Source organism: Dromaius novaehollandiae, chromosome 16 (genome assembly GCF_036370855.1).
Source record: "Dromaius novaehollandiae isolate bDroNov1 chromosome 16, bDroNov1.hap1, whole genome shotgun sequence".
Lineage (NCBI taxonomy): Eukaryota > Metazoa > Chordata > Aves > Casuariiformes > Dromaiidae > Dromaius > Dromaius novaehollandiae.
This window is the reverse complement of record NC_088113.1, coordinates 7,632,885-7,657,993: the sequence shown is the minus strand read 5'-3', so window position 1 is coordinate 7,657,993 and position 25,109 is coordinate 7,632,885. Positions and strand designations below refer to the sequence as shown.

At 42.5% G+C, this 25,109-nt stretch overlaps 1 protein-coding gene across 1 annotated transcript in view; it reads right to left on the bottom strand.

Annotated features, from left to right (window-relative positions):
• Nucleotides 1–25,109, bottom strand: part of PTPRT (protein tyrosine phosphatase receptor type T) — a 478,646-nt gene that overhangs the window by 48,880 nt on the left and 404,657 nt on the right. The window contains exons 15-18 of the mRNA XM_064521396.1: nucleotides 19,782–19,811; nucleotides 12,497–12,544; nucleotides 10,105–10,253; nucleotides 3,496–3,531 (exon numbers count right to left, since the gene is read on the bottom strand). Of these exons, the coding sequence (XP_064377466.1) occupies nucleotides 3,496–3,531; nucleotides 10,105–10,253; nucleotides 12,497–12,544; nucleotides 19,782–19,811 (263 nt within the window). The remainder of the gene's footprint in view (nucleotides 1–3,495; nucleotides 3,532–10,104; nucleotides 10,254–12,496; nucleotides 12,545–19,781; nucleotides 19,812–25,109) is intronic.

Genomic DNA, 25,109 nt, shown 5'->3' with positions numbered 1-25,109 from the left:
TACAGATGTGTACTCCAGTCTTACAAAAAACACCGATCATGTATATTTTTTTCATCAGATAGCAAAGAAGAAACCCCTTAAAGGTGTAAGGAAGATGCTCTGGTGATGTGGGCAAGCCTTGGGATTGCTGGGCACATGTGTAACTGCAGCTCATCAAATGCATGGACCTCACCAAGCCAAATCTCTCTTTGCCTCCAGGGTGAAAAGGAGTTGTCAGATCTATCTGCCTCACAGAGCACTAGGTCAGTGAGGTCATTAGTTAAAAACTGCTGACAACTTTGAAACAGCACACAAACCAGCAGCCACTAAAGACTGGAAGGTAAAGCCTTCCTGAGCTATCTGGTCATAAGCAGCCTCTCAGGAACATTTTAAGAGAAGTTCAGCTCAGGTAACAGCCCTTGTGTTTGGCAACGGCATGCTCCTCAGCTGCTCGCTCTTCTGCAGGTCAACGTTAGCACGCTGAACTGATGCAAAAGCCTCCGCCACAGCTCTTTAGAGGCTGGCATGGCCTGGGAGGCTACAGATACTATTAAACAGATCAAGCTGTGGATTTTTAAATGCCCATTGCTTAAAAATAACTCATCCTTCAATTTAAAAAGTCAGTAATGGTGAGGCTCGCTAATGCAGCAATATCAGTTTCTTAATCCCTTTCCAGTTCTTCAACCATATGGTTGTAGATAAACCCCCTGCAGATTGTTCAGACATGGGCAAAAGCCCATCCTATCCATGGAGGAGAGAAATCCAGGGCAAATTTCCATATGTTTCCAAGAGCAAGCCAGGTTTTGTGTGCGACTTCATGACAGTGAGCTGTGTGCATGGAACTCCGAAGCAACCGAACCTTTGGGCTCTCTGGAGGGCAGAGACTTTCGCTATCATGAGCCTCCTGAGCAGGCGAAATGGCAAGGGGAAGTGCCCTTATGGACTGACAGAGGATGTTAATGTATGCTAGGGAAGGACATACTGCTTCCTCCGAAAAGCCTGCCCTGATGACATTTGCTCAACATTTTCCAGAGCTCCTGGCCATGCACGTTTTCTCCAGAACAACCTCTAAAGTCTGCACTACCTCCTATTCAGGCTTTACACTACTTGTACAACACGGGCCTTACTGGAATATTAAAAGCAGAGAAATCTACTTTCTTTGTTAGTAGTAAGTATTCGCTTCCCTAGCAAAGATACTTGTGCAAACCATTTAAATCCAGAGTTGTCAACAAAATTACACAGCTAAAAACATGCATTACACAGAAAAGTATTAATCAAGCAGAGGACAGGGCAGAGGCAAAAAAACATCCCCTATATCTTACTATCAACAAATCATGCCACAGTCAAGTCTTGAGAGTCATCTGCCATTGCAAACACAGAACATCTACTAGCAGAAGACATAACAGAGGGGAACAAACACTGCCGAACTGCAGGTAGAGCCCAATAATGGTGGTGGAATGCCTGCGGCCCTTTTTAACATCTCTTTTTACTTCCCAGGAATAATTATTAATAAATTTAAAAAAATAAATTGATCTTGCTTATTTGCTGATTTTGCTTATTGAACAGCATCTTGCAATGTCTTGTGAATCTGTCTGAGAAGCCAGAATGTCGGTTCCCAGCTCTCATTTGTCCATGTCGCAGAACAGAAAATTGTTCAAAGCTAAGGGCTGCTCCATAGCACCTCTGGCTGTTCAGCTCAGTTGGAACTGGGGAAATGACCTGTCTGGGTAAATCTTGTCTTAAAAGTTATCTGTGCTTGACTTCCCATGTGTAAAACAGGGATATTAATTCTCACACACCTCAGAGACCATTCTTAGCAGGTATCAAGTTTGAAAGAGTTTTGAATCCCTAACTAGAAGACTACTTTAACTCCTAATCCCTGCTTTTTTCCCTCTAAACTTTGCGATTTTGAAAGCTTCATGGGCTTTTGGGGTTTTAACTTCTGCTGATGGGAGGCACAGGTTCAATCTCCAGATCACTCCTTGACCCTCCGAGTAAGGAGCGTGCAGTTCACGCTGTGATATAGCTGCCCTAACAAAACTCAAAACACAGCTATTCTCACTATCCAGACACAGGTGTGGAAAGAGCTCCAGCAAATGAGGGCCTGATTTTTGCAGGTGCTGAGCACCACGTTAAGAGGGGTTGGACACCTTCCCGCAAATTGCAGGTCTGAGCCCTATTTCTAATGGGGCTATAACCAAAACATCAATCTACCTTTGGACTTTTCTCTTGACATCACCGAGTCTCTGGGAAAATAAGAGCAAACCTTCTGGGAAAAGGACTCCCTCTCGCTTCCTTGAAAAAGGGCTCCTTTATTGCAGCCGGTGTTTTGATGGATAGCTGGATAAATATCTGTATTGTGGCAGTGCCTGCAAGCCTGTCTCTGCCCGACTGCCAGTCCGTAAGGCAAGGCACTGGAGTGATCGGCCGTAATTTCTTCCTGCTCTAACCACGGGCCTTCAACACGCACCAAGCAATGTTTAAAGCAGGCCCGGTAGAAATGAACAGTTACTGCAGGTAATCCGAAACGACAGGTCTGCTAAATCCCCCCGGGTGGATTCTGATCAGCCACCCATCATCGTGCGGAGGCATTGCCGAGGAACTGCCGCCTGCAAACTCTGCAGACCGGCAGCGTCACGTCCCCCAGGGAGAGCCGCCAGTTGCACGCTGCTGCCGCTCACTTTCGGGGTGCACCTCGGCTAAGCTGCCGAGTAACTTCCTTTATCGACTTGGCTGCTGCCACTTTTGCCATCTCCGTTAACTCACTGCAACAGCACATTATTTTTAAAACTCCAAAAGCTGAGAGCTGCGCACTGGATGCTTTACTTCACCACCTGAACAAAAGGAGCTAATTTCAGCTAACTAACATCTTCCTTTAAAGCTACCGGCAGCCACAAAAGAGCCTGCGTCTCTCAGAGCTAGCATTTTTATTAGCCTCTCAAACCTATGCTTGATTGCTTGAGTATTTAGCATTTAATTTGCAGCATACACAAAATGAGGGGGAGGTCACTTGCTCAAACTCAGCCTCTGATTTCTCCATATAATCTATTTGCCACAGAGTCCAGAAGAAGTGAACTTCCCACCTGCTTTGAACATGCAAATCCGCACTCCCATTTGCAAGCCCTGAGGCACACAGAGCTGAGCTTCACACACACCACTTCAACACACAGGCACCATCACTGCCGTGAGCCAAAACTAAGCAAAAGGCAAGAAAGCACATGGGAATTTAGCCCAGAAGGTCAAATCCCATTCACAAAATGAAATAACAATGAACCATTCTTCCCTTAAAAAAAAAACCAAAACATAATCATCACCATCATAATAATAACGATAAAGCTGGAGTAAAAAAAAAAAAAAAACCTACAAAAGGCTTTTGAATTAATGCAATACTTGATCACGGGATAAATAATGACTTTGGAGCCCAGGCAGTTAACTGTGTTCCCTGAGTCATTTTCGAGGCGCAACGAGTGTGTTTTCTCTCCAATGAAGTGCAGTGCACCATACCTGTCTTCTTACCTAGCAGCGTGGTCGATGGAACAGTGTCTGATGATACTTTGAGATGAAATTCCGTTCACCCACACGACACGGATCAATGGAAATCAACAGAAGATCAATAGGAAAAAAGTTACAAAAAATGAAAACAAGGTTAGCGGTATCTAACACTCGGAAGATTCAGTCTATATGTCATATTGGGAAATGCACAAAAGCAAAGAAAATTAAGGAATGAAATAAAAGTCTGGCACTAGTACCTGAGTAGTAGGAATTCAACAAAGATTTGCTCTGAAGGGTTTTGCTTTGGACAGAAAATGAACAAGGAGAGGGTGATGCTAGGTAGGAAAGACATAAGGAAAAGACTTTAGACATATATTAAGAGAGAGAAAGAACAGGGAGAATGTTCCTCAAAGAACACAGTAATATGGGATATATAAGGCTTATCACAATGAATTGTATTTTTCATCTCAACATGCATATTACATTTATTACAATGTCATCATGATGGATTTCCTTTAATATAAGCATTCCACACCCCAAACATTGTATTATAGTTATTGTAAATCAATGTGTAGGACTATATTTTATATACCCATTTTTTTTAACCAAAGGAGTAAACTTATGTTTTTATCTCTGGGAGAAAGATCCTTAAAAACAACCCCCAAAATACAAACTACAAAGAAGCAAATGCAGTATTAACAGTAAAGTAAGCCTGTTCAAACACAATGTACACTAGTTAACACGAATGTTTTAGATGTATATTTTGCAGTTCTTTAGAAATTTACAGGTAGGGTAGCATATTTTTTTCTTAAAACCATGATCTAAGATAACAAGGGAATTGTTCCTCAACTAAAAACTGTCCACAGCGATTCCTACAATTCTCTCCCCTGCGAGATGGGTTCTTTGAGCAGGACAAGCATCCCTGCTCTCTATTTAAAGCATCAGCTTTCTCTGGACAAGAATCCACAAATAGTTTCCATATTAATCAAATGTATATGCAAAGGAGGCAGGGATCAACTCTATACGGTACATTCTTTTCTCAACAATAAATGTATGAAGTTGGTTTATATACAGAATAGCATATGTGCACATTTTTATGGTAATCTGTTGTTTCTGAAATCACGTTCTTTTGTTGTCCCTCTGCGTTCATTCTTAGAGTTACAGACGCTTCTTATCTCTTCCTCAAAATGATGGGAAACAAGCTAATATAAAATCTCAGCACATCAGAAAGATGACAATAGATAACACAGGAATAACTATTCTGTAATCCAACAGAAGTAGACAAAACTCAGTATACAAAGCAATTTCAGAAGCAATTTATGCATCTCTGAAATAAACATCGCTTACAAATTTCAAGTTATTCTATGGGGTGAACTAGTCACTAGTCCAGGGAGTTTCATGAAGTCTGCAGAGTTCCCTCCTAAGCAGTTTATACTCATCCAGCAAACAAACTCACTCTAACGCTGTATTTTCCTGCCATATTTTCAGATTTGCACTATTTGAAATCCCATTGAGATCATCGGCTGCCTCACAGCCTAGTCTGCTGGACTTGTGCACCAGCTGCCTTCAAGCCAGCATCTCTCATGTGGGGCCTCCTATCCTTTCTCTCCTGTGTGCCTCAGCCTAAATCAGACCCTGCCCTTACTATACTTGAAGCCTGGCCATTTTTACAGATGTGTAAAATATGGTCTAGAAAGAGCCATTTGTTTGCCCGGGCTCACAGAGCAGTCAACAGCCAGAGCTTGGAGCAGTACCTGCATTTTCTGAAATCTGGGACTATAAAAGAACTCACTGGGCCATACCGCCTTTCTGGGAACTAATCATTATAAATTATAAATTACTTAGGCATTTAAAGATAAAAATCTTACTGTCTTCAGACAGTTTGACTACAAAAAATTACTCACTGAGGATTTTGAAATGGACCATACTTGCAAGACAGGGAGGTGAATTCTAGGTGAGTTCTAGATTATTTCTTCAAAAGGGGGTGAGGGAAAGCAAGTTGCCCAAGACTTTTAAAGAGCTTGTTTTCAAAATCCATCAGGTAGGGGCTTGTATAAGCAGAGCGCTGTGTTCACAGTGCATTCGCCTAACCAGAGGGTCTTCCACGCGCGCACGTATCGCAGGAAACACGTGCCGACTGAACTTCATGCCTAAGTAGGGATCTTTGCTTCATTTAAAATTGGCTCTGCACTCTCTGGAGTGACATGTGAGGACAAACAGGTCCCTCTAGTCACACGGCATGGTGGAGGTCCACTCCTATCTAGAAGATGATTCTCTCCTAACTTTTATAAGATTTTGTAAACACACAAACGACCCCCAACCCCACCCCCCAACAAACCCAAACCACCATGAAAACCAATAAAGGTGCTCTTGTATTTTGACTTAAAGAAACCATAATTTTCTTTCCTTCTACACCTTTTATATCTATTTATATATTTTGGATTTTTTTTTCACTAATGAAAATATCTCATGGTCATGATCCTCACCCTTGGGCCTTATTTGGCAGGTATCCTAACAGAGTGAAAATTATCTATGGGGTTTGAATCAGAACTAGATCTTAATGCAACTGTTTCGAATTACAGCAAGACTTCTGCGTTTCATTCATTACAAAAGCATGCGGGGTATGGAGAGGTGGGAGCTTAGATTCTTGGTTAAAGATGATCTTTACCACTCTAAGTAGCATTTACCCATATTTTCCTCTTATCTCATAGCTCTTGCCAGTCAAAGCACAGAAGCTGTCCCATGGTGCTCATTACTGCCTACCTGGGCTCCCTACAGCTTCCTCCACGCTGCCTTCACACTGGGCTTCTACCCGTACCATTAAGGCTACTGACCGAATCTGTATCAATCTCACCCCTTCAATAGTCTGGAAAAAAGTCTTCTCCCAAACTAAGATGTTGCAGAAGTTAAGTATGCCCTAATACATCAGTTGCTAGCAAAAATGGCAGCATTTTTAAGAGATCAAGTCCTAGGAATCAAAGAGCTCCTCCTGCCTGCAAGCCCACAGGGACGTCGAGATGGCTCTGCTGGTGATGAAGCGTTCTCCTTGGACAAGCCCTGCCTGGCTTGTATTATCTATAGCACTATCTGTGGCATTTTATCATTGCAAAGCTGGAAGAGCAGTCCCTCTGTGCAGGACATATCATTAGTGCATCACTGGGGAGATGATATACTACTGCTTCTCCCATCACACCGACGGGCTGCCAAACTACACAAAATTTATGGGCAATAACGACCCTTTGCACACCCTTCCGGTCAAAGCACAGATGCACGTGGACAATTTTAGGCCCACTTTGTCACGTATTTGTCACCTCGTTTCACAATAACACTGCACTGAGTCCATGCCTATATGTGGCCGTGCCACACTGAAGAAAATGACAGCATTTTCCAAACATTCTTGCAAACTGAGGAGCAGTCTCAAATACTGCAGATATCACCATTTACCTTCCTCAGGTTTATATCACTATTGTATAAAAAAATTCCACAAAAATATTTGGGAAAATAAATAGACTGTGATGAGCCTGCTTTATCTCCACATAATCTCTGGATAAAACCTGACAAACTGGAATAATGCTGGAATAACTCATCTTTCAGCAAATATTTACTCCTGGTGCCATACGGTGTCAGACACACAGGTCAATTCCATAAAACCTCTCCAGTCACAACCTCGATAAGCATCAGCATGAATTCTGCCTGAATAAGGACTATTAATGCGGGAAGGAAAAAGGGGTAAGGAGCCTTGCTTTGGGCCAAAAAAGATAAATGCCCATTTCTGTTGTAATTTTCAGCAAAACCTGAGCTCCCTGTTCCAGCCCAGAGGTTACAGATCTTCCTGGAACGTAATTACATTTGATAACAAACACCTCTGTCAAATGATAAAATTCAATCCTGTGCCAAGGGGACTGCTTGCTTCTGATGCAGGGCAGTGGCCCTCTATAAAGGACCCCATTTCGCCCAGAAAACCTGACCTTATGGATGATACCGTTTGCATCAGCTTATAGTGAAAAAATAAAAAGGACTGAGATGGAGCAGGTGAAGAAAAAAATGTTCTTACTAATTACAGAGGCAAGAGGATGGTAAATCTCAATGGCAAAAGAATTACCATTCCTGCGTTGCATACTTTTCCCAGAACTGACTATATAAGCACAGCCATTTTTACATTTTCTTGGAAAAGATGGGGCTGAGGAGCAGAAAGGGAGCTGCTCTCTTCTGGTGTCCTCGAGATGCCCTGCACCAGCAGGACCCTTGATCACGAGAGGACCATTGCTCCTTCCTTTAGAGCAGACTTCCCCATAAACAGGGAGTCTATAGCAGGAGGGCGGACCAGGAATCGCCCAAAACCAGCAAATGTCTTCCTGCAGCAGGAGCAGAACAGTGGCCAAGCTGGAGAAATGACAGGAAAGAAGAGGCCTCTAGAGGCACTCTTGGAATTTGTTCTTTCTCGAAAGTCATTAAAATCAGGGGGATGGGAAGGAAAAACTGGAGGAAAGGACACGTGCCCTGCAAGGACAGTGTTATCAGGAGATGAGTATGTCTCCAAGTCTTTTATTTAATTCGATAGTTACAAGTTTTCCTACTTAACAAGTTGCCTTTGGGACCTAATAAAAGTAATCTTAGGATTGAAGGCACTCAGTACCTCTTGGTGGATTTCCTTCAAGAAGAAAGGGGTATTTCCACGTCACAGCTTCAGCTATCTCAGGCTCCCGTAACTGAGCTCAAGATGGAAAGGATGACTATCTACCATGCGATATGTTTCTTATTGTGAGGCAAAAGAAGAAAATTTAAGAAGGAACTTGACTGTCTCTTAGGAGAGAGTGTTGATTTACCACTGTAAAATCATATTAGTTAGCAGAAAGGTGACAATGTAATCCTACTTACGTTATTCAAAAGTTAAAATAGGCTCCTACAGAAATCCTTAAGTATTAAATTCCATTAAGGCAATTTTTTGAAAAGAAAGGCTTTTTCCCTTTTTTTCTATCTGTATCATCAGTGCCAAACCCATAAAATTCCTGTATCAGCATGTGCACACTGCTGCACAGGACAGAACTTACCTCCAACACCTCAGCATCCTGGACTTGGCAGAAAAAAAATGTGGAGAAATCATGAAGGCTTACTGGTAATTATTTCTCACGGATATATATTTATATATATAAAAAAACAGCCTGCGACTTACATCAGGCTGTGTCATAGAGGGAGGTACTGGCAAAATCTGCAATGATGTCAAACAAGCAAAGAACTAACTGATAAAAAACCTGGCGGGATGCTTTTTGTAAAATTAGTTACAACATATTTTCTGTAACTGCCATTTCAAGTAAATGACTCAGCTGTTTTAATTAGTGCCTCAAAATATCAAAAAATAAGATGAGGGCACATTATAGGCTCATTCATCTCTTATTATTTTTATTTTCTGGTTGGAAGTAAGTTTTAAAAACTCAGAGTCTGAGGGACGTGCTAAAAACTTCAAAGCCCCATACTTTTAACACAAGCTACCTTTTGCTATTTCTAGGATGTCTGTTACAACGCTGTCTTCTGCTATCTTGTCTTTCAAAGATATGAACCACTGACAACTCTTGCTGTCTTCTTTAGGAGATACAGCTACTCAGCACCTGTGAAAATTAGATCTTGACTCAAGTCAATTTAATATCAGAGACAAGTCTTCACTGCTACCCTTGAAGGTCTCAAACACCTATTTATCTGTCTTACAGGTATGCTACACAGAGTGACAGTAGCAATCTATGCAGGTGGAATTTGGCGTGACCTACAGAGAGAGGTATAAGAAGGACTCACTCAGCCTGTCCCGCTCCATCTGAGATTACAAAGAAAGGTTTCAATGATAAAAAATAACATTTTCTATCACAAGCACTTCTTCATTAGTATTTAGGGGAAAAACACTTCACTAAGACGTTTAAGAATGACAAGAGAGTTTTGGTACATATTTGTGTTTCAGACCCAGTCCCTCTTCAAACTAACAGGCTATGTGTCAAAAGAAGCAGTGACATTACCATCATGTCTAAGTTAAAATTTATTTAATATGAAGAAGTTTACAAATCCACCATGCAATCCACCATGCTCTCAGTCTGGGACTAGGATGACTAGACTATATCTTTGTGCTGCTTTGCCCACAATACTCTTCCATCTACAGAGGTCTGAGGGGTTTGCAAGCATTAACTAGGATTCGTTTTACTGAACTCCTGCGAAAAATAAACTGATGACACAGAAGAAGAAATGCTGTCCTTTCTTATTTCCATTTCAGCTCTCTAGCCATGAGACCATGCTTTCTTTCACAACAATTCCATACAGAAAATGTTGCTTCATCCTAGAAGTCGGCTAAGTGATTTGATTTGACTTTGAGGAACAAATAAACATGTACCTTTCTGTCTGATATAATTACTAAAATGGACTTCATAAATTATTCTCAGTAGATTCAGAATCAGCAGGAATGCTCTCCACCTATCTGACAGTTAAAATAGGGGCAGCGTCAGAGAAATTTCAGATGGATTTCTAGTGAGTTTCAGCAACAAACTCTACCACTTCTTTCCTAACTCTTCAATATTGTGCCCATAGGAATAGGTCCTTTTAAGAACCTGGATCTCCCTAAAGGGGACATATCCATTGCAAGCAAGTTAAACTTACTGAATCCATTAACATCTTGGCAGCTGGAAGAAAAAGCTTCTTCATTGTGAACAGCACTGAGTTTGGTAGCGGTCTTGTCTGAAGTAGCCACGGGACCCATCTCTCTCTGCGTGCTGGTCTGAGTCTCCTTCTGCTTCTTGGCTAGCTTCCTTTAGGGCATTTTGAAGAGGGGAGAAAGCAAGGTCAGTTTCCCTCGTTAACAACAAAACGAAAAAAGAAAATATCAAAAAAAAAATCACAGTTATCCCACTTGGACTGACATGCAGGGCATGTGGCAAATAGCACAAGAAGAAACCCGTGGCTCTATCAACTAATTGCTCTGGAGTGCCATAAACATCGTGGTGGAAGCCTGTGGCCCTGAGCTTAGCTGTCCCTCCCAGCAACGCATCTCACGCAAACCTGTGTCACCCCAGCAGCAGGCGTGCTACAACGTCCCCGGGGAGGGCGATGCGGGCACATCTCTGGAAGCCACTCCAGGACGTCCAGCGGGCACTGGATGAGGACAGCCATTAGAGCTGCTCACTAGGAGGCAAACGGGATGTCGGCACCCGTCCCGCGGGGGCACCTACGCTCGGTCTGGGATTTCCACTGAATGCTCCAGTGAAGTGTGCGACCTGACGCTGGAACCGGAGACTTGGAGCAGGACTTGTGTCCTGTCCCCAAGCAGTGGAATGAGGACAGCAACCTCCACTAGGTTTTCCAAACACCCAAACTGCACTGAGAACCAGAGTCAGGGAAGAGCAGGGCAACTTAAAGGCTGGAGCCACTTGAAAAACAACTATGTTCGGATAGGCCTATTTGGGGAGAATGTGTCTTTTCTTATTCTGAGGAGACACCAAAAAACATCGGCAAGAGCAGAAATGCTGCCAGCTCTGAAAACACTAACAAAGCTAAGAACATAAGCGGCTCCTCTTTTGCAAACACGGCTAATAATAAGAAAATAGAGAGAAGCAGAAAAAGTGAGCTGCTAAGCTTCCATTGACATTTGACTGCCCTGTGCTTCATTCATATCAGAGAGCAAAACTGTTTAAAAATGAATGCGTGACATTCTCCAACCCGCACCTTGAAAAAATATCACACAAATCCCTAGCACCGGCAAAGAACTTTGCTTACATGGCTTCCATGGATAAGAAAATAAAACAAAATAAAAGGGAGAAAAACAGATTACTGTAAGTAGGGGCTTAAGTTCTCTCTTTCTCCCCTAACTCAAAGCAAAAAAAAATAAAAAAAATCCTAACAACTAAATCATTTTGCAAAGAGGTTTTTCTTCACTAAAATGAAATGCTTACGGTAAGTACTACCCATCTTTTAAACTTCATTAGATTCTTACAAGGATATTCCTAGCAACATCGTTCAGCAAGCTTTATTTGCTCACAGCAGATGCCAGAATGGCATTTACGAGCAAGTTCAAGCATGCAGCTGAGCCCCAATCCTTCATGAGATGGGGTAGCTGGGCCAGCTGCATCCGTTTGCAAGGAAGGGTCAAAGAGCACCAAAATCTGTGTCTGTATCTGTGGGAAACTACTATTCAAGGCAAGCTGCATGATCCAGACCAGGATAGCACAGGTTTATGGAGAAATTCCACCGTCTGCTGCAAATTTCCGAACAAATGCATCCATCTCATCTGCTCAACCAGGTGAGGATCAGCCTTTAGTGGTTTGAATTCAAACCCACAGCTATTCAAATCGGGGGCATAATTACAGAGCAGTTTGCATGCTTAGACCTCACAAAATCTCCATGACGTACTTGCTTCTGCAGATGAAGATGCAAACGGTGGAATGGGGCTTGCACGATGAAGCAAAAAGCTGGCATTTAACGATGCTAAAAGCTTTACTCTCAATATACAGCAATGCTAGCATAGTTGGATTCATTAGCTGCGAGATACAGCCATGCGAGCCCACTACTTTGTGTGCTGTGCTACCTGAGGTAACAACAACAGCCTTGGATTTGCTAATCATACATGGCTACGTGGATTCTTTGGCAACAGGAATTAAAATTTCTCAGTGGGAAACACTAATCCAAAATGCAGAAGTCCTTAACAACAAGCACTCTGGACTGCTGGGGTGAGCCACTACAGCTTGCCACTACTGATGTTCAAAAACAGTGAGTCAAGAAGAGTGACCTCTTCAGTAAAGCCAGATTAAATTATTTGTGGCAATAATCACCTACAAGTCCCCATGCTCAGTATCTTTTCAGAAACGCCAAAAAGCTACAAAGAGCTGGAACTGGCAAACTCATTTTCCCTTTCGGTGACTAAGCAGTAACATGTTCTGCATGTTCTATGCAGAAAAAAATCCCCCAAAACCCAAGCCCACTGCTCCCCAAAGGCCTGCTGACAAAAAAAAAGAAAAAAAAGAAAGAAAAAAAAAAGCCCTGTGCAAAGCAGTTCTACCTGGTCCTGTAGAAGACAGAGAGGCCCCTAAAACATTGGCTTGAATGCCTAAAAAGAAAAGGTGACATGAGTTTAAAGTTCTCAACCTAACTCGCAACCGCCGCCGCTCGCCGCCGGCTGCCCGAGCTCGCGAGGGGCAGGCCCAGGCGCCCCGAAGAGGCCGCGCGGGAAGCTGCCCAGCATCCGCCAGCGCTGCGAATCTCTTTCAACAGCGCGTCATCCATTTCCACCTTTCTCCCGCTTGCACCCAAGCACAGAAAAATTCCTCATCTAAATTTAGCGGAAGACAGCTCTCTTTTGAGGATTTCCGAGCTAAGCTTGCCAGACACATCAAGGGCCTCGCGGGTGCTAAATGTGCCTTTTCTGCCACAGCTACGTGTCTGGAGAGAGTGGCAGCACAGGACTAAGCCTATTTGGTCCTTACCATCATTATAATTCACAGAAAGGATTATGAAATCAAATGACTAGCACTTGCGAGAATGTTAGGGATATAGCTTAAACCCACGGCTAGGTAGAGGTTTATTCGCCGGCCCGTCAAAATGTCTTTGGAATGGGGAAAGCGTTTATCTGAAAAGGCCATTTCCAAAAATAGGGCGCTTCGAGAGCTCGCGGGCCCTCGCTGACAAGCTGCACCAGGGACACGGCTCCCGCTCCCCTCGTCGCAACCTCCAGCCGAAACGGCCGTTGGTGCATCCGTGTCAATCACGGGCCGACCGCCGGCTGTTCGCAGCGCCCGCCCGGTGGAGGCTGTCACCCGGCACGGGGAAGACGCTTTCCGTCTCATGCATTATGCAGGCGAGAAGGGGACGAAACATAGGACCGGGCAGAGACTCGGAAGGAGAGGCTAATGCAATCAACACACGGCGACGGGACTGAAATGTCAAAATGTCAATAAGGTGAAAGTAATGGCTGCTTTACATTTCAGTGTAAGGGAAATGTGCCAAAAAGACAACATGAATCCGTGGATGGAGTTTACTGGGTTGCTCTTTTCAGCTCAATAAGGAGGGTTCATAAATGAAGCGCAGATGCACATGGGCACTGTACGCACAGGAGCGATGCGACACAAAGGGGCTCGGAGTGGAGTAAAACAACGCAACTAGCTGTATGATCGGGGAGCGGCAGTCGACTGAGCTAAAGCAAGGCCAGGAACTGTTAACAGCGAACCTAAACAAAGTGTCAGTTTTGAAAAAACAATGGAGATTTGATTTAGTTGTTTTGGAAACTTCTCTCTCAGAGAATAACTGTAAACTGCTGAAACATCATATAGAAATTGCAGGATTTCCAGTACAACAGTCAAGGACTGTATCAACTAGAAAGCACTTGCTACTACGCCTATAAATCAGACAATTCAAGCAATATTTTCATTTTTAAGTGTTTGCAGGATCAGATTCCAATTTTGTAGCAGTCTGGATAAACTGCACGAATTATATTTTAAAAGCAGCTTCAAACCCTTTTCTAACTCTTTATATCAATTTTACAGGCATGAATGTTGAATCTGTAACTGCCACTCCTAAAGAGCTCTGGTACGTGTACGTTGACAGATTTAATTTTAGATGTCTCACAAAGATAGATTATATATACTATAATGTAGATTTGCATGCACAGGTAATTTAGACATTAGGTATAGATCACGTAAGTTAAACATGAAATTTCCTCCTACAGACAAAAATTGCTTAGTGCCATGATTTTCAATAAGCAATTTAAGAAGGCTTCACAATACAATTCCTACCAGATATTTGTGCGCAGGAGCCTACCGGGAGGTCGTACACCGTTTATTGTGAAATCTGCACAAATTCAAGGAAGGCCATGCAAATGCACACGCGGGAGCACTGCTTAAATAGCGGTTTCACCAAAGAGGATCCGCCTCTCCCCTATCTCAATGCCAGATCACAAGCTCCACTTGGATGAACAGTTTCATGTCAGTGTAATAAAAGGTAGTAATTATACTCAGCACCAGGTGCTGCAAGGCACAGAGTATTTCTTTTGCTCTAATTTGGGATCGGTAAGTGCTACCTCTGCGGTAGTGCTGCACCCACTTCTGCAATACCGCACTGCAAATCGCATGTGTACCAAAGGGAGATGGTCAAGCGGACACCAACAAGACAGGTAAATCTAGAAAACACGCTCTTCAAATGGTCTTCAAATACATGAAAGGGTACCGCAGCCACAGGGAAGGTGGTCTCCTGGTCCACAGCGGCTGGGGAAAAAGCGATGGGGCTCAACTGTGGGAAGGATCGTTGATTTTAGACTTTGGAAAAACTTCATGCAGCAAAGCCTGCCCTTCACTCAAGTAGGTAGGCTGTGAAATCCATCACTGGAAGCCTTCTCGCACCACATGACAGAAGCAGAGGAGAGAGGGGCAGCACGGCGGTGGGGACCTCCTCCCCGCTCCTGCGCAGCCGCGCTTATGCTGGGAACCGCAGGTCCTTGCGTCTCCTCGCCTATCACCAGCGGGGCTGAGGGACATCCTCTGGCCTAAGCACACATGCAAGTTTACTGCTTCTCAACGCCTTTACAAAGTCAAACCCTCCGCTTACCGCTAAGCGTCGAGATAGCTTGTACTTGTACTTTTTCAGTGCTTGCCACAGTGAAGCCAAACTCAGTGCAGCAGTATTTTTTGCAGGGGTCTGCGAGTGTAGCATGGGACTCTCTAATGCTTCCTTGGGCACATTAATCCCTGTATTTGGGGAGGATGTTTACCCACAACGGTACCAACGCTAGAATAGTCAGGTGCACGTAAGAGATGTACAGCAGAGGAATATACTTGTATAAACAGATTCTCCAAGCACATCCCTCTTCAGAGTTTAGGGTAACGGTTACTACAAGGACATGTTCTAAATCAAATCTCACATACTGCCTGGATCTTTTCTTTTTTTGCCTTCATTAGCCTGGCATAACCACTGATTCATTATTTGCTCCTCCAGCAGCTAATGAAAAATCAGTTTCTTCCTAAAATTTTGATTTAACAAGCTGACCCGCACAAGCAGATCCCACTTTCTATGGAAATATATAGAGATATTTATACATGCATGTGTTTATGCAGAATTACACCTGTAAATGAAATTGATGTTTTATTTCTTTTCAAATGCCCTCACAGAAGTTGGAAATAAATTCAGCACATAAATTCTGTTATTTCAAAAAAATGCAGGTATAAATTTAGCCTAATGCTTTTGATAGAATCTCTCCCATTAAGAGAAACTCCTGGCTCAAACTTCTGTAATAGTTACAATTTGCATGAAATTACAGTGGGAGTTGCAGGTGCTTCATACATTGCAATGGGGTCCTCAGCACTCTTGCCAGATCAGGGATAACAGAAAGCAACTTATTTGCCATTGAGAGTCCTTTTCTCACACACAACATTAAACTGAGTGCTTGTAACATATACATGAGTCCATCTACTGCCAGAAAGATTTCTCCTCTGGTCTGATACCACTCTCGATCAAATGTCATTCTGTAACACAGTATGTAAGATCAGCAGAAAGAAAAAAAAACGTTGAAAAGAAAACAATGTCAACATTTCCATTCCTTACCCTTGTGAGGAAATAATAAAACATTATAAGGGCCCTGTAATGAAAAATACTAAAAATATGTTCTAAATGAGGTGTCTGTCATTAAATGCAAAGCCTACTTTAACGTAGATATAATGCCGTCTATGTTTTACAGTTCCACCCAAGCAAAGAAAGAAAAACTCTCAGGCATTGCTAGGTCATACTGCATCTGCTGCAATGTTATGGCCCATAATTTTAATCGCACAACATTGAACTGTATCTTCCTATGTATTAAACTAATTTTGTAGAAATCTCAGATAAAATTTGTTCTCAGCATAAATACAGAGTAACTCCTTTGAATAGTTTCCACCATCATCCCAGTGACAGTGATGTGATCAGTGCATCAGGACCGGAGCTCATAACTCTCCATCCTTCTCTTCCCTTTGCAAAGCGAGGAGGATTTAACTAGCATACCCTGCACTGGTAGAGCAAGTTCTGTCCATGGATGTCAGTGTCTGCAACTAACTTTTAATGATGGGTAAACTGAGATACGCAAAATGATGTCAACCCTGCATGCTGACCACATTAGGAAAAGAGGCCTTCTGGGTTTGTATTTCCACTTAATCTGTGCTAAAAGTCTTTATGGCCTTCTCTTTCACCCATAATAATATCCCTTCCCATACGTTGTAGGCAGTTTTTTATGAACTGCTGCCATGTGAAAATCCCATAGCTATTTACTCAATAAGCACCAAAGTAGCATGAAGAGGAGCTTCTCTTATAAATGAGTATTTTTGACTGGTTTCTCTGAAGTTACAGGTAACTCTACCATCTTACAGAATCAGAATCCTGGAGAGCAACAGAATGCAAGATTTTGGTCCCTAACAAGAAGAAATGACAGCAAAGTAGGTGAGAAAGGGTTAAGAGGAATTACTTGAAAGCAGAAAAGAATTACTGCAAGCAGCACAACTTTGAAGTCCAGAAATTGAAACTAAAAATAAAGCAATGTAGTACATATGGTTGTATTTAAAGGTCTGCCAGCAGATCTATTTGAGAACCTGCTTTTCAATACTGATAACTCATTCAATTCAAATTTGCTTCAGGACTAAAACATTCATACGAGGTCATAGCATGGAAACCAATTCTATTAAAAAAAATCTCTCAATATACATATTGCTGCTCTTATTTTCACGACACTTCAAATAAACTTAAATCAAATCTCTTTCTCTTCCTAAGAGGCTCTGGCAATTTCTATCAGCTTTGCCTAAGATAGCAATACTTAGCAATTTAAGATTTTCATCTGCAATCACAATAAAACACCCCATTTCATATGGAACTTGAAATGTGAAACTAAATACAATTTAATCATATGCTCCTTGATGGATACTCCTACTTTTTTCCCTCACACCAATTATTCTTTAGGAAAAAAACGAGACCTTGGTTTTGCCACATCAGGGATCAGGCCAAGCTCTAGTCAGAAATGAAACGCTGACATGCACAGCTTGATGCTGCCAGAAGTATGTATCACCTGATGACCATTTAGGCATTACCTCTACCGTAGTGATGTCCCAGCTAGCAGAGCTCATGCTAGGTGGGATACCTGGGACGCCACAAGCACAGAACTAATAATGATCTCTCTACAGAAAGTTTGGAGTATTGTGTTGGGGAGATACAGCTATACGGTTTCTGCAGCCTGAGCTCCTAATTCCATTCATCAGTGCTTCAGCGGGTGCTACGAACACCTAAGCCTGCCTGGAGGCACCTCTGACTTCCCTCCACTGTGATACACTGCATGATGCACATCCACCTTATTAAATCTTTACAGCCCATCACTACTTGCTTCTGCAGCTGCTGAAACTCAGTGCAACCTCAGGCTTGGGTGATCTCCAGAGGCTTAATTCTTCACTTTTCTTGAGTCACTCTCCTGATCCCTAAAAAAAAGTTCTAACATATGTGATCCATCAAAGCCACTGCAAGACAGCAAAGAGACGGCTTCATGATGTCCTTACTTTCTCTGTAGCAGAGTAATCCTCAGCTGACTACTTAAAGCAACGCTGTGGCTCAGTTGTAAAAAGGGGTCAGACAGGGCTCAGAATTTGATTCATGGTTCTTAAATACATGGAACTCAAAATATAATAATGCAAGGAACAGACTGACCACGTAGTGCCTGCAGGAAGATGACAAAATTATAACGGAAGACCGGGGACTGAATTTTACAGGCAACGGCGCTGATTGGTCATAAGGAAACAAAAGCAGTGTAACAGCGCAGATAGCACTATTCCGACATCCGTGGGAAACGTGCAGGAGAGGCATTAGCATGAAAAGCACTTTTATGTTAAAACTGTCCCCGAGTTTAACACTTAATTTAACTTTTATTGAAATCATTCTGAATTTTTACGGTCAAATGCTGTTCTTGGAGAACTGGTGTGAAGTCTAGAGAAAAGGGAGTTACTCTGCATTTACTATTATGCAACTGAGCAGAGTCAAGGCTCATTAGTGTGGGTTTCAAACACTGCACGTTTAGGCTCTCTGCATAGTTAACAAATGGAAGAGGTTCCTCTTTCAATTATCTTCTGGTCTGTCACCTGAGGAGGTAAAAACACTCCAACAGGTACATAGGGAGCCTAATACTTAAGTCCTTCACCCTGTTCTTAAGATTTAAACCAACTCACATGGAAAAGGTGTCAACTTCCGATAAAATGGCTGAATATCAATGCCCTCCTTGTGCTGAGCGTCTGAACACCTTACAGACATGCCGTGGGACAAAGCTACAAGCTCCCAACACAGATACTTGTAGGAACGGGCAGAGGAGGAGGCTGTCCCCTGCCAGGGCTGACAGACTCCAGGGACGAGCAGGACAGATGTGGCCCTTTGGACAACTTTGTCTATGCCAGAGGCCCAGAAAGTCAGGCAGGTTGCTGCTTTTGAGGGAAAAGTGTAGGTGTGTGATACAGACCTGCTCCTCTCAAAAGCAGCAGTTGCTTTCTCCATCCCTCCCTGCTGTCTGATGGCAGCAAAGGCATCCCAACTCAACTCTCCAGGACTCTTTCTTCAGATGATTGCCCCAGTTTTCCTCTCCTCCTGATCCTCTGACAACTAGCACTGTGGCAGAAACAGCCTGGCCCTGATTCGTTTCCAGCCCCTCGATCTTTAGGCAATGGCTGCCTCTGGAGGTATTACATGTAAAGCATTTTCATGTGCCTTAACAACTGCCCTAATTATGCAGCATTGTCATTAGCACTGGAGAAGTGATTCAGGTGTGAAAATCTGAGCCAAGTGAACCTCCAGGGGTCTAAACTGAGACTCTGGACCTTGCAGCTCTAGGAACGGAGACACTTGCTGAGAAAATGTCGAGTCCTAGTTCCTGGCTACCAAAAAGAACATCAAGCCGACTCAGAAACCTTATGTTTTTTAGAAAAGCTTACATCCAAGGCTGAGAAATTCCTGACAATAGCTTTTAGGTGTGAATTTCCCTGCAGTCCAGCTAAATGCAGTGGACAATGAATGCACTCTGCATTTGTCCATTAGCACGTGAAGAACTGTAAACGTTAACGGACCTATCTATGGCCATTTGCACAGGTGTTTGCAAGCACAGTTGTAGGTGCAATGATGAAATGGTAAAGTGGTGAAACAGGGAAAATATAATAGGTGTGAAATGAGAAAATAAAATGCAAGCTGCTAGAAAGACAAGGATACATGGAATGGTTTAAAAAAAAAGCAGTAAAAGAAAAGCACACAAGAAAGCACAAATTACAACAGCGAGCATGCTCAAGAAACATCATCTCCAGCTAGGTACTTACAAGTAATAGGAGTAGGAATATGCATTTCTTCTAAATGTTGATGGGCCAGTCAGATGAAGAAAATGTCCAAAAGGAAAAAAAGGAAAAGTACATAATTAGATTTATATGAACTCTTAGCTTTTTTTCAGCATATAAAATACTTGTCCTGCCATTTGTACTGAGTTCTTTTTCTCCTACACTTTTTTCCAGCAGCTGTATGTGCTTGAGGAACGGATACTGAACCGGAGATGGGTAAATATGGTTCTGTTTCCACTTCTGCTACCGACTTCTTGTGTCACTATGAAAAAGTCACTTCCTCTCTTTCTGCCTCAATTTCACGTATAATGAGACTTACCTTTGTTCGTAAAGTGCTTTAAGGTTTTTGGAACGGAAAGCATTATGTAAAAGCTATTAATATAAATAACAACAAATAGGAAAATGACAATGAAAAATGCCACAATTTTGGAATATTCAGATAACGAACAAACTGTGCACTGACAAACCAAGCTTCATCAAGCTCTGAGCCGCAAATAGTTTATTAACAATTCAAGGAACTTTACATATTTATAGCTGATCACTGGCTCTGCATCAGCTTTCTGTGTCACTGCGATTAAACATTTCCTTTTCCATTTTTTCCACAATAAGCTTCAGAAGCTTTTTGATACAGAGCAGCACCACAAAATGAGTCCTGGCAAAGAGTTGTAAGTTAAGAGGGGATGTCTCCCCTCTTAGAACTGGAAAAGAGCTTCTCTGAAAAGGCTCTCTTGCTACAAATGTCGCACATATTATTAATAATAAAATAATAAAATACCAGGAAGCACTTACAAAGTACAGGCACGGGATACAGGGGGTCACTTTAATGATTGCTCTGAACACAGCTTGCATGAGGAGACATGGAAACCGGAGGCAGTGCACCAGTGGGGCTCTCCGTGCACAACCACCCGCACTGGCGTGCACGCACTGAGCGTATGGCCATTTGCACAGCTGCCTTGTCTTATCTTCTCGTGTTGGAGATACCTCCTGCCCCATTTCCTCATATATTTAACCTGTTGCCCTGGGAAGAGATTCCTCCTGGGAAAAGACAGCGGACTACAAACGCATCAAATGATTGCACTGCAATGACATCTATTTTGCCTGGCTGTGGTCTTGCCGTAAACCTGAAATTCAGGCTGGACACCTGATCTACCCAAGCTATCTGTGTGAGGCTCGGGTACACCACCAAGTAGTTATGGCAGAATGGCAGAATCCTGTGAAATTCAGGAATTGTGCATAAGACGGCAATACCTCAATTAAAAAGCAGTGATTGCCACTGAGCTTCACCGTGAAATTCTGAGTTCCTTTGAACCTCTAAGCAAAGGCAAAACTGCCAGGACGTGCAAAATGAGAACCAATACAGATGAACCGACCCAGAAAATATCCCATTAAGCCCCTCTGACACGCCAGCACCATGTCTCACACAGCACTGCTGGCTGTAAGGCTTCTGCTGAACATCTTGCAAACCTTTCTGCTTTTCTCATGTCTCAGCCACTGGACACATGTGATCACAAGAGACTCTCACTTCTCATTAAAAAACTGCCTATCCCTCAAGGCAGCAGAAGAAAGCTTAGAAAGGTGAACTCCCTAAGGATGGAAAATAAAAGGCAGCAAACAAAAGGAGGGTCACATTTTGGAAACAGCCAGGCCATTTTGGCTCAAATTCTCCCAAAATATACTGCCCAAGACATGTGCTTACTACGCAATATTTCAAAACTAAGTGTTAAAATTGGTCAGAGTTACGGACCACTGAAAACATGACTTGCCCCTAAAGCGTATCAGGCAACCTGCAAATCCTGCCCATCACACGGACAGAACGTCCTTCTTAAATAAGGACATAAAAGCGACAGCGGTCACTGCATGTGCAAATACCTCTCTAGTAATTCTGCCCTATAACTCTGGTATGTTCTGCTTAAGAGGCTGATGGGTTTTATTTAATTAGTTTTAGGTAACAACCTAAATCCTAATCCAGAATAAGGAGCTGACTTTTCATAGACGGAACTAATCTGAGACCCTACGTAGCTCCAAATCTCCTTTTTTGCTACCAACAGCAGTTTAAAGAACTTATTTACAGTACACCCGTGACAGGCTGTCTGATCCTATTTATTCAGTCTTATCCTTAAAGGGGTCACTGGAGGTTTTGTCCTCACAAACGCGCCAGTCTGAGAAGTGTCACGTTGCTCACTCCAGGGAAACGCAAGTCACAGTTACGGAGGAGTTAAAACAGTCCAGACGCGATCAGAATGGACCAGCATCTAATCCTTTTGGGGGGCAAAGTCAAAGTGTATTTCCTCCAGAAAAAAAGTTTGCAAATGCCTTTTTTCCCCCTTTGTTTCACCATGGTTTTCCTAAGCAGTCATTTATTCTCTGTTACACAAAAATATGTAACTAATACTAAGGACAAACAAACAAGCTCCTTAGAGCATTAGCAATGCCCTGATACAATAAATATGAGGTATTTCAAGGTACATATCTATTAATGAAAGAAGGCTGGGCTGCCTTGAGTTATGTGGGTAATTGCACCCATGTGGGCACTGATCACCAGCTCACATGCTGTAAATTAACAGGCTCAATTATTCTGCAGCAATTTGCGTGTCCATATCCAGATGTTGATATTGGAGCTGTAAATACGTAACTCACATAGCTAGTGGGGCTCCAAAGCTGGGAAAACAAATTGTGTTAACTGCTTTGAGTTTAAATACCATATGACACATAGTCATATTTAAAGCAGGAATCTTTTATACACAAACACACATTTTTTACACAGTACAAATACATACCTAAACATGCTAGCAGACTTTAGGTGACCCCCAGGGTTCAACTAAAATCTTTTAGGCAACACAAAATCAAACCCAATTCTTCAACTGCATAAAAATTCCAGCTGGCTCAGTTTAACCTCACGTATCTGACTGAACTGCGTAAAACAGCTGGCAGGCCCCCAAATTTGCCAGTTGCAAAAAATGTTAAACATGATCTATTGAAATAGGAGCCAATTTTTGCCCAGGCCTTATATATGTACAATGCAAAAAAGTATACACATTTCAGGTGTCTCACAAAAGCAGAATGCAACTTCTGATGATCTCTCTAATCCTAATCTCAAACCAGTTTCCTTCTTCTCTTAGCACTTCCCCCTCTTCTACCCACTCTCCTTCCTTTGCTCTCAGTGCTGGCTAAAAAAGTGCTTCATTCAGGAAAATCAGATGGATTGTGTCTATTACTGAGGGGCTACAATGCCCTGGGGACCATGAACAAATGTCACTATGATATTTTGCAGCTCCATTTGAAGGAAATGCCTCAAGTTCGTCTAATTAAATTACTTTTCTGCATTGTTGCTTTGCAAGGCAAAACTGTCTCATGCTAATGCCTCTGTGAACTGAAAAGAGGATCTCACTTTAAAGTAAGGTTAATACTAAAATTGACGCCAGGAGGTTAAGCTCCTAGCATTTCTGTTTGTGAAGCAGGAGGACAACTCTGCTGTTAAACGGTTCGCTCAGATGAGTGCGAGCTCCCAGATACGCTCCTCCAGAAGTTCAAACCAGCCCATGGTTTCTCTAGGTTTCCTCCTGACCCACAACGAAGGTTTGCTGCATTGCACAACAAACATGTATAGTCCATTTAAAAAAAAACAAACCCCTTTTACTCTAAATCAGCTGTGAACTTTTACTTTTGCTTTGAAGGGTCTTACTTATTGATAACCTGGCTTTTTGCTGGTTCTCCAGTTTCCAGTGGAAGACATGCGATTAAGCAGAGATGACGAATCATGGGTATGCATCAAGATATTTCCACATCGATGCATTCATCAGAACCAGAATGATAAAGTTCTCCTCCAGGGTATTTGGAGAAAATTAATTGCCCATAATTCTAGTTCTGAGAAATTCCCAACTATTTTCAAACTTATACAAAAAATATATTGGCAACAATCACTCTGCCTAGCAGCAAGTGTCTCATGTTAACATTTTTATAGATGTGGTAGACAGTTTGGGAACACAAGTTTTATGTGAAATCTGATGACAGGAAAAAATGGCCTTTGGTGAATAACTAAGGGAGATACTGTACTGAACATATGACTGGCTTAAAAAAAGGCTTAAAAAACCCCCATCATTACTGAGATTCTGTCCCGTACCTGCAGCTAGGCGGCCAGCTTTGTTTCTCAAAAATCCCGAAAATGAATCCACCGTCTAGTGCACTGAAGATTTGGCTTTTGGATTTCCTTCCTGATCAGAAGATAGTGCAGACACCTCTCATACGGGAACAACCTTCATGTGTTTTAATGTCTCCCTTTATTGCCATTGAAGCATTTACAAGTATATATACATTGACAAATTATGTCCGCTCTTCCAAGTTCCTCCTGTTTTATACTTTCAACTCCACATTGGAGAAAATCCCCTTGAAGAAAATGAGTATTATCGCCTTAGCATTTAAAGTGTATTGCCTCTTTAGAGTATCCTTAATTCTCTTAGCTCTTTGCATGCCACACCACAGAAAAATCATGCCAGAATAATGGATTCTTGATCACCATGAAAAATCATTGTTTGTTTTCTGCTCAGGAATATACATGATTTAGAACAGTAATACATAGTGTGAAAATAATGAAGGATGTTATCAACCCCAAAATCTGCAAAACATACAAGGATGTTTGGATGTGGCATCACTCTGTACATCAGGACTGCTTTCCTTACAGGTTTTATCTTTCAAGCTGAAAATAAAAGCTTTTCTTAAAGAGTATTTACAAAAGGTAGCAGGAGTGAAGGAGGGGTGGGCATTAAACAAAAGCTAGAAACCCAGCTCAATTATTCCTGAAACCCTTTTTCCATTTTTCATTGGGGGCTACCCAGGTAGCCCTCCTCTAGCCTTCCTCCAGTATCTCAGGGTCATTTTCATACTGAGGATCCCAAAACTGGACCCAGCATGCCAGAAGCAAGCTCGCCAATGCTGAACAGAGGGAACTAATCACTTCCCTCAACCTGCTGGCTACATTTGTGCTAACATGGCCCAGGATCCAGTTGCTTTCTTTGCTGACCTGTGTTCAACTTGTCCAAGACCTCCAGGTTCTTCTCTGCAAACCTGCTTTCTAGTCACCCCGAGCGTGTACTGCGGTGTGTGGTTAATCCAGCCCAGAGGCCAGACTTTGCATTTGACTTTGTTAGATTTCACGAGGTTCCCATCAGCCCATTTCTCCAGCCTGTCAAGATCCCTCTGAGTAGCAACCCTGCACTCCAGCATCTAAGGCATAAAGTACTCTGTTTGCATATGTGAACTGGAGGCATATACTGGAGATCATATATAGATTTAACTGCTGTTTCCTTTTTGGAAAAT